Below are 10,031 nucleotides of genomic sequence, written 5' to 3' on the forward strand. Positions count from 1 at the left end.
TTTGGGTGCCCCCCACTAAAACCCAGTACTGGGGCTGCTCACCCACCCCCTCCTCACCCTGCACCACCCTGGAACTGTGAGCCCTGTCCCCAGCAGAGCTGAGCATCCAGCAGAACTGAAGATTAAAGATGTCTTAAAACTAAGACTTCTCAGCATTTAAGCAGACTTTCCATACAGATCAGAAGAGCAGACACACACTTACCTGGTTCCCCAAGAAACAGCTCTTGCAGCTACCCATGAACCTTGCTGTGGCCATTTCCAAGAGCAGCACAACAGAGCGAAGGCTGCATCATCCCCACACAGCCCCCACATTCATGCAAGGACCCCTCCATATCAGGCTGATCCACATCCCTCCTCCCCAGTGCAGTTCTCCCCACCCCAAAGCCCCCATCCCCACCACCACCCCACAAAGAGCCCTGGCATGCCTAAGCCAGCCCTGCAGAGCAAGAACAGACAAGCTGCACTTAACAAGAATCCACTCAGCTGGGGCTCAGAGCAAGAAAAGGCCATGCCTGAGTGAACAGGACAGTCACCACTCCTGAAGAGATCCAGCTGCTCAAGAAAAACCACCCCAGAACTTCCAGCACAGGGCTTCTGCAGGCTGCTTGCAGCTCTGGTGTTCCTAGAGCAGGGGCAGTGAAGACAACATTCATTGCAATGGATTTTTAAAAACTGAAATCTTTATTAAAAGTTTTATCCAAATTTTGTAACAAAAGATACAAAAGGGCCGGAGATCCTTATTTCTGGGACTAGTCTGACCAATCAAAACCTGACAGTTACTAGGCTAATATAAAATCCATACAATCTGCTAAAAATGCAGGGAAAAATTAGAAGTAACTGCTGCTCTGAATTTTTTTTAAATTCCTTTAACATTTATAAGTTACTCAGTTTGCATTTTACAGGAGTAGTTCTTCTCCGAATGGTTACAGCTACTGTACAATGCAAGAGACAACAGCAAGAACAGAACAAAGCAACAGAGACTCAGATGTGCTGCAACACACACCGCTCCTGAAGGAACCGCTGTGAACCTCACCTGAGTGCTGGGTGCTGACAGACTGCCCCAAGCAACAACCAGGAGCTCCATGCAGCACCAGTGCCCCCCGAGCCCTGGCACCATGCTCCTCCCGGAGGAGCAGCGGCTGCCCCACCCGAGCACCGCTGTCCCAGCACCCAGCGGTTCCCATCCCTGGAGGCCACGGGGCCAGGTCTCTCCAGAAGCTATCAGCTGTGCCATCTGAACACCTCGAGGCAGAGGAAGGAAGGGCCAAAGACCCTGCAGTGGAGAGTTACCCCTGGCCAATTTCAGCCCCCCTCCTCCCCTTCCCTGCTCCAGACACCCCAGGTCAGAGGGAGACGCGGTCCACAGCGCTGTCTGCGCTCCTGCAGTGCGCAAATAGCCTGAATGGGAACGAGCTGGACTTCTGAGCAACGCACTTCTCTTCACGCTGAAAAGGAAAAAGGAGGAGGACGCATACACCAGGCTAGCGCTGAGGCAACTGTCCAGAGCTGTTACTGGCTAGCAGAAGGACCCTGAGAATATATAGGCTAACACGGTCTCCCGGGGAACGCCGAGTTAGGTGCATCACAGTGATACTGGTTGAACATGTTCTGTACAGTGCGAAATGGAGTTTGACAGAAGTGCAGTATCCCTAAACCTGCTATTTCCTATCTCTTCCTAAAGGCTGCTAATGGTGATGAGAAACCTCATCACAGCAGAGGCTCACAGCCACAGATCAGCCCTACTTGGGCATGCAAGTGGAAGTTACTAGGTGGCCATCAGGAAAAATATTCCAGTTTATAAAAAAAATAGGAAAGCAAGTACAGGGCTACTGCAAGGTGCATCACCAGAGGTACCAGGGTCTTGTAAGCAGTCAACCCCCCCACCCAAGACCCCAGGCACACCCCACATCCCCAGCACTAAAGTATCTTCAAGCATCTCCAGAGATCACATCACCATTTTTTTCTGATCAGAGAGACCTCAGTGATCATTTGCTTAGAGTCCATTCAGATGAACCAGATTTGCACCCACTGCTCAAGATGGCTCAAGCGTCTTCAGAAAGCAGGTCTGAGGGCATGCAGATAGCAAACGCCTTCTTTGCTGTCAGGCAGGGTGGCGAGCTGGAGCTCTGGGTCCAGTGTGGCAAGGCTGATTTCAGACATGAAAGATACCCTAGGAGGAATTTTTTTTTTTTTTGCAAACTGCTGCACAAACCACAGAACGGAGAAAGCCTTTGGTCATGAGATACTTGTGAGAAAGAGAGCCTTGTATGGAAGATTCCCCTGAATGCCTACAGTATTCTACATCTTAAAAAAATATATTGTGGACGCTGCAGCCATACAAAGGGGGGAGGAGTGGGAGACGGGGATTTACAGTCTCACATAGACACAACGGGGAAGTTAAGACGAGCACAGTCATAGTCTGTAAAACTGATTGGCTTGCTGGGATCAGTCATCCTCATCATCCTCTTCGTCTTCTGGATCTTCCTCTCCTTCATCCTCTAGATTTCGTTTTCTCTTTTCCCCTCGTGGAAGGTCTGCAAAAAGAGGTGAAGCATGAAGCTCTGTTCAGTCTTGTGGAACAGCACTCAAACTGTGGCTACAAGCTGCATTAGCCACAGCTTGCCAGTGAACAAGCACAGACTAGACTCTCACCATTACAGAACAGAGATCCACCCTGCTCAGCTTCCCATGCTACTAAAAAGCACAGACTCGCATGAGACATTAACTATTTTTTATGCCCTCTAAGCATCCCACATTTCATCGAGTGCTTCAAAAGATTTGTTTGAGCGCTCTCAAAAGTATAGGATCTGTAGAATTCGGTCATTTCTAACCAAACTGATGCAAGGTCATTTAAAGTCATGGCAGCCACTATATTCTATCAACATTAATTTGGATGCTTACACCCTGTTAGAACTAAAGGAGTGTGGACTCAAATCGAGTTCAGGTTTACTACCCTCTCTGTAGCTGACAGGAGAGAGGAACATGTGAGCATTCAAGAGCATCTCCTCACAAAGTCTGCTAACATGAGCTTCCATGACAGAAGCCCTAATCCTGCAAGAACTATCAGGTCCGGCTACTCAGAACTGGTTCCCTAGACAATTTACCTCTACTATTTGGCACACCTACCCAGCTCAGTAAGCATTAACAGGCACTGAAACTTGTTTCCCCATCACCACCCCATGACCCTTAGGTTATAGATGTTATACTGTAGTCAGCTCAGGCATGAGCAGCAGCTTAGCAGTGCCCACAAGTAGGAGCACTGCACTTATCAAGGAAAAGCTGAAGGCAACAACAGCACAGAAGCTTGGGAAGCTCTTAGAATCCAGAGAATGCGCAAGACTGTCAAGGCAGCTTTGCAAACAGTGTTAGAATTCAACTTACCATCATCAGCTTCATCTTCTTCTTCATCCTCACCGTCTTCCTCCTCATCTTCCTCCTGGAATCAAAACAAGACACCTTGTTACACAAGCCACAGTCCCATGAGCAAGGTGTAATTCTGTAACCACGCTTTCCTTCACCTCTTCTCCTGCCTTACTCTAACCTACGGGTGACAGGTACAAGCTGAGCATGGAGAAGCTTGTGTTTCCTCAATAGCCTCTTGCACCCCTTAGAAGTGAGGGGGTGTACAGTTTTATCACTTGAAGTCACAGAAGTACCAAACCAAGCAGTAAACAAATATTGAACAGGCAAACTCATTGGATGGAGTCAAAAGGTAGCAAGATGGGAAAAGCCAGAGCCCAGGGCAGGACCCCTTGGATCTGCCCATGAAGAAGCATCTGACACCTGGTCAGATGGGTCACAAGATTAAGGGACAAACACACTATCAAACATGCCAACACTGCTGCAGATGTACACTGACAACAGAAAGTCTCACCTCATCATCTACTCCATCCTCCTCCTCTTCACCTTCCAGGTCATCATCTTCATCATCTTCTTCATCAATGACTTCTTCATCCAAATCATCTTCCTCATCATCATCATCCTCTTCCTCACCTTCTATCAAAAGATGAAGGTAAGCATTACAGTTTCAAAATACTTGCTATTCCCAGACGGTACACTAACACCTCCTACTGCAGCACTACATGAGCAATAGCCAGGAAATCACAGAGAACAAGCATGCACAGGGAGTGCCAGCAACAAGCCCTGTCAGCCTGCAGCAAGTCTCACTTCTCATGCTGCCTGCCAAAGGAAGGAATGGGGAGGGGTTGTCCAGACAGCCCCTGCTTAAGCAGGGAGTTATTATCGGTATTATTTTTTTTAGCAACACAATCATGCAGAAGGGAAAAAGGGGTTGTTCCCCAGCAAGAAAGCCAGGAGGAGAAAATCCTTACCTTCCCCATTCTCATACTCATCTTCCAGTCCATCCCCATCTGCTTCAGGGTCTGAGTCAGGGGCTTCCTGGTCATCAGCATCAAATCCATCTAGGTAGGTGAGATGGGGCAGAAGGGTGAACACACTCTCCCGGTAGTTGATGAGCATTGTCACCTCGCAGTTGAAGAGGTCCAGACTATGCAGGTGTGGCAACTTTTTCTGCAAAGATCAAGTCAGTAGATCATTTACAAATGAACAGTACTAGAGGATCACGCAGCCATCAGAATACAGCTGGTTTACTACCCATACCTACGACAAAACGGTCTTTGCATGCATTATTTTCACCTTGTGCTCCCCTGGTGGAGATAAGTTGCTGCTTTTGCTAAGTGTAGGACAACATTCACACTAAGATACAACTCCTTTTTTCCAGCTGCTCTGTCCTACAGCTTCCCCTCCTTGAAGACAGCTCCCTTTGAAGCCATATGGGAATCTTAATTCCTCCTGGACGAAGCAGGCAACAAGCACACAGTGCCCAGCTCCCACAAAGCAGGAGGGATCACTGAATCAGACTCACGCTGCCCAAAAACATCAGGCAACATCCCAGAGAGCACAATACAGGCAGCAGACCAGAACACGGTGTCTGCAGACTAAACCTGATGTGCCTTTCAGCACAGCCACAGCAGCTCTTCCAAACAGGCTATCGCACTGTGCACCAGGCCAAGTAAAGGAGAGCAGTTGCAAGCTCTTTCTGGAAGGGATGGAGGGACCAAAGGCAATAGCTACAGAGGCAAAGACCCAAGATCAGGCCTTTCACAACTACAGAGTCTAGATGACAAGGCAAGAGCCTTCTTCGGGGCAGTTTAGATGCACCAGGGATGTGTTTCTGCATTTATAACAGGAACCCCCTGCAATGCAAGGTGTGACAGCACCCTGAGTGCGAGGGTCACAGCCCAGCAGGACAGCATCTTTGGACTGATGCAATGGAAACCCTCACTGGTGTCCAAGCAACTCATCTCCATGACACCCCAGGTGCCACCTACCTCAAACTGCATCCGACCCATTAACGGTCCTTTCTCAGATGGACACTGAGCACTGCATCCACAGTTTTACTCATCCAGCCCAATTTCATGCTTCTTTTAGCAACTGGCTGCTGGTTTTCCAGACAGTGGAGCCATTAACTATTAGCCCAGCCTCAAATTGGACCCACTCATCTGTTCCCATCAGAACCACGAAGTGCTGTTGGAACAGTTACCAAGATGTTGGACTTCTGCTGCACAGACATGCTCCCCAAAGGAAATGTCATCCCTTAGATCCCAGCACAGCCTTTCACTCACCAAGGGCTCCAGAGTATTGATGTCTTTGATCTTGTTGCCGCTTAGATTCAAGTGTGTCAGGTTAGGAGTTCTCTCTGCTAGAACTTCAAGGCCACCAGAAATCCGGTTATCACTCAGCTCCAGCTGCCAGGAGGAAGCATCATATGGTCACAAAGTGTTTTTCAGCTTCTGACACAGGGAATAAAATTCCCTGACAACCAGACTACAACAGAACCCCGTTCATTAGAGAAGCAGTTCCAGTTTTGAGACCCTTTTTCTGCAAGCTAACATAGCAGTCCCAGCCACCTGTGTACTGCAGGATTACATATCCTGCTATCTAACTGCAATTTCTAAAATCTAAAATACGTTACTGAAGTTTTCAACAGCAACATAACAAAAGCAAGAGAGAAATGATGTTAAAAATATGAGCTCAAAAATACTCTGAAATATTAGAAAACAACCTCTCTCACACAGCTTACAGGCCTCAAAGGAAAGAGCAGAATCAAATGGTCTTTCCTGGCTGATGCAGGAAAAGATGTTCTCACCAGGGCAGCAAGGTCTCAGAACAAGGACTGCTGAGAGATAGGACCACAGGTTTGACTCACCTTCCGCAGTTTGTTAAGCTTGGGTAGATTGGAGACAGACAGCAAGTTGATGTTGATCATGCTGAGGAACTCCAGGTTCTCAAAATCTGAAGAGAGACCAACGATCTTCCCATCGTCCGAACGGCAGTTATCAAGAACCAGCTCCTTCACCTACCAACAGAAACACTCAGAAGCATTCCCAAGTCAAGCCTCACCTCAAGTCTACCAAGCTGACATTAGGCCGAGTGACTGACATTTCATAGCAGCATGCACATCTGAAAGTCCCCCCTAGTCACCTTAAGGAGCACCCGAGGTCTTAAAAGCCAAGTAATTTTTGTAAGAGCACAAAGCCAGCATCTGTAACTGCAGCAAGGATTTTACCCTCTAAGCACAAGCTGTGTACCAGACCATATGATTCCAGCCAAGGTCTGCCTTCTCTACTAGGAAACCTTCAGGGGCTGAACCATGAAGCTGCAAAGCATCTTGCACACAAGGCCTCAAAAAGCTTCCAGAGTTGCACTTCAGGCTGAACTAATCAAAAGCCAAACATCACCTGGTTCTGTCGTCCTCTTCAGCTCTCCCCACAACACTAGGCCTGCCTTGGGCACTGGAAAACCTGCCCCCAGAGGATTTGTTTCACTGAAAGCATATGTTCCTAGTAAAAGTCTCAGCACAGAGCAAAAGCTCTACTCTCCAAAACCTCCAAGCCCTTCATGAGGGGGCCACTGATGGCATATGCTATTTTGCCAAGCACAAACTACATACAGAGAAGTAATCTATTCCTGGTAATTCAGCACAAAATCCCTTGTGCCATTACAACCATAAAGCACAGCAGTGATCTGCTCCCCCCCCCTCCAGACACCCAAAGGGCAGACATACCTGGCACCATCCTCTCTCCCTGAAGCACAGAATGCTCCAGCTCCAGTTCTCATGGGCCATTCCCAAAACTTGCTTTTACCCCACACATTCTTCACAGCACATTGCAAAAATTAGTCTTGGCCAGAAAGCTCGTGATGCTCTCCAAATTCCTCCTCTGCAGCTCTCCAATTTTACCTCTCCTGCTCACATCAGCCAGAAGTTGAAATTCACTTTGCCCTACTAGAAGCAGACTTTCTTGTGCTGTGAAGTTGCCAGGGCAGCCCTGAAAGCTCAGAATGAGTTAACACAAACTCCAGAAGTGGCTGTACTGGTCAGGGCTCTAAGCTCAGCAGCGAACAAGCTCAACCAGGAGTTTTGCAGTTGAACTCACTTTGCTCCTCAGACAAAAGTCTGACTAAACTAAGACTCAGTCCCCCAGCATAAAGGCAACCAAAGCCAGCACTTCACAGCTGCCACTTGGTTGGTGTGGCCACAGAGGTGAGAGTGAACATTACTAGGTTAAGAACCAACCTACCTGCGAAGAGACCAGCTTTAACTTGGACCAGCACCTTGCCCTGGATGGCAGAACAAACGCTGCAGCTGGCAGCGCAACAGCAGAACAGGACTGAGCAGCCAGGACTGCTTCTTCCAGCAGCAGTACTGGCTCGTACCAGCCTCGGCTGTGGGGCACGCACACTCTGAGCCTGCTCGTTTCCCCAGCATGCCACTCACTCGAATTCCTGGTGTCAAACAAGAGGAAACCTGCAGCTGGAAGCCTTGAAGGGACACTTCTACTCCTCAAAACATTCTTGTTCTGCAAGTTCCTTTACCATCCGTGAAGGCTTTAACCTCTACCACAACCTCCATTTACAGCCTTTTTTTCCTTATGCCCCAGCTTGATTTTAAGCTGCCCATGGCAGCATGCTGCAGAGACACAGTGATCTGTCAAAAGAGCTAGGTGACAGCCACAGCTATCTTGCTATAAGAATGCCAGTGGGGCCACAAGGCTGGCCTCAGATAAGGGCAGGCCTTGTTTCTGAAGCACTGCCCGCTGAGTACAGAGGCAGTGAGCCAGCTCCCAGGAGCAGAGGCTGAAAGGACAACACAAATGCTTTGGAAAGCTGCAAAAATCCAACCCTCAAGCCTCAGCTGACCACTGTGGACAGCTTGATCTAATCACTCCAGCAGCGAGGCAGTTTAACTGGCCCCACCAGATGAGGAGACATCATTCCTCTGCTGTGTGAAGGACGTACTAGCCACAGGCAGGCACTGGGAAGCAGAAAGTTCAGCCAAGGAGGCACCGGAGAAGTACAGCAAAGGAAACTGAGCAGCAAAGTGATTTAATGCAGCTCAGCTATCACCTCATTTTTTATTTTTTTATTTTTTAGGTTAGGGGGATTTAGCACAGCACCTCCACGATTCCTCACGTCCCTGCCATGGCACCAAAATTCCTCCCCTCTGAGAAGTTGACCAGCAACCTTCAGAAACTCCGCTCACACACATGTGGCCCGAGCACGGGAATTTCCACCCCTGATGTCAACAGCCACGTTCTCTCCTCTACCAGGACACCCCGTGCAGGGCTTGTGCAGCGAGCCCACGCAGCCCTGGCTGCTTCTGCGCAGGAGCGAAGGGGCCGTGAATCACCAGCGGTGGGGAAAGCACAGCCTGCGCTGCTCCTCTGGAGTGTTGCGGTGCCCTGGAAGCAGCACCCCGGGGGCTGGAAGCGCGCCCCACGTCCCTCTCGTTAGCCAGAAAAGGCCCAGGAGATGGCACGGAGCCTTCCCCCGTACCCCAACCCGCAGCGGGAGCTCGGCGGTACTGCAGGCCGGGGCTGGAGGAGGCTCTGGCGGAGGAGCAGCGCATGGCCGTGCTCGGAGAGCCCCTGCCTGCAGAGGGGCGAGCCCGGAGGCACCCACACACACCCGCGGAAGCAATCCAGCCTGCTGCGGGCACCCTGCGCGGCCGGGACCCCGGGGGAGCACCCACCAGCGGCCCCTTCCCCACCCCTCTCCCTCCCCCCGTTCCTTCAGCCCGGAGGCCTCGCCCCGGGCCCCCGCGGCCCGCCCAGGCCCCTCCATGGCGCCCGCGGGCGGCGGGAAGGGCGGCGGGGGCCGGCGGCGCCCCGGGGCCGCCCCTAACATGGCCGAGCCGCGTGCGCGGGGCCGCTCCGGCCATGTTAGGCGGCCCCGGAGCAGCGGGAGCCATCTCAGCCCGGCGCCGCCCGCCGCCCGCAGCCATCCCGGGCGAGCTCCCAGGCACGGGCACAGCGGCGGCCCCGGGGCTCGGGGGAGCGCAGCTCGGGCCCCGCTGCGGCCCCGTGCAGCCGCCCCGACATAGCGCCGCCGCCTCCCCCCCGCCGCCGCCCCCAGCGGTACGTGGTCCCCAGGCCGAGCCGAGCCGGGCCGGGCCCCGCTGCCTTTCCCTCTCCCCTCTCCCTTCCCCGCCATGCGGCCGCGGTACCTCGCCCGGTTTCTTGTTGCGCAGCTCCAGCGTGAGCCGCTTCTTCATCTCCATCCTCCCGCCGTGCCGTGCCGGGCCGAGCCGAGCCGCAAAACCCTCGCACCGAGCCGAACCGAGCCGAGCCGAGCCCGCGCACGGCCGCCGCTTATATAGAGGAAGGCGCCAACGGCAACAAAGGCGGCCCCGCGCCGCGCCCCCTGGCGGCCCCGCGCCGCGCCGCACCGCGCAGCCCCCGGCCCCGCCGCACGGCAGCGCCCCCTGCCCGGCCTCGGCCGCCTCGGGGCCTGGGGGGCTCGGGGGGCGGCCCCCGGCAAAACGGGGTGCGGGGAGCGGGGTTCGAGGGGTGGCGGCTCGTCCTTCACCCCCCTCCGTCCCCGTCCCCGGATCTCGGCTCGCAGCCACACGCACGCAGCCCTCGTGGATCCATCTTGTTATGGGGACACTGAGAGGGGCCCGCGGGGCTCGCAGGCTGGATGGGGTCTGTCCCAGTCCTTCAGGCGTGGTG

General features: G+C 52.5%; 1 protein-coding gene across 2 annotated transcripts; it reads right to left on the bottom strand.

Moving 5' to 3' along the window:
• Nucleotides 1-2,243: 2,243 nt before the first annotated feature.
• ANP32B (acidic nuclear phosphoprotein 32 family member B) lies at nt 2,244-9,745 on the bottom strand. 2 transcript variants are annotated; one of them, XM_040537793.1, is made up of 7 exons: nt 9,527-9,745; nt 6,230-6,379; nt 5,646-5,768; nt 4,332-4,530; nt 3,875-3,996; nt 3,382-3,436; nt 2,244-2,534 (listed from the first exon to the last, which is right to left on the bottom strand). In XM_040537793.1, exons 1-7 carry the CDS (start codon nt 9,578-9,580, stop codon nt 2,446-2,448), a joined length of 792 nt encoding a protein of 263 aa, XP_040393727.1. In that variant the 5' UTR covers nt 9,581-9,745; the 3' UTR covers nt 2,244-2,445. The 2 variants fall into 2 exon arrangements, with proteins under 2 accessions (XP_040393727.1, XP_040393726.1); XM_040537792.1 differs by having other exon boundaries at nt 3,875-3,993; nt 9,527-9,715.
• Nucleotides 9,746-10,031: the final 286 nt, after the last annotated feature.

The sequence above is a fragment of the Cygnus olor genome, chromosome 26 (genome assembly GCF_009769625.2).
Source record: "Cygnus olor isolate bCygOlo1 chromosome 26, bCygOlo1.pri.v2, whole genome shotgun sequence".
Classification (NCBI taxonomy): domain Eukaryota; kingdom Metazoa; phylum Chordata; class Aves; order Anseriformes; family Anatidae; genus Cygnus; species Cygnus olor.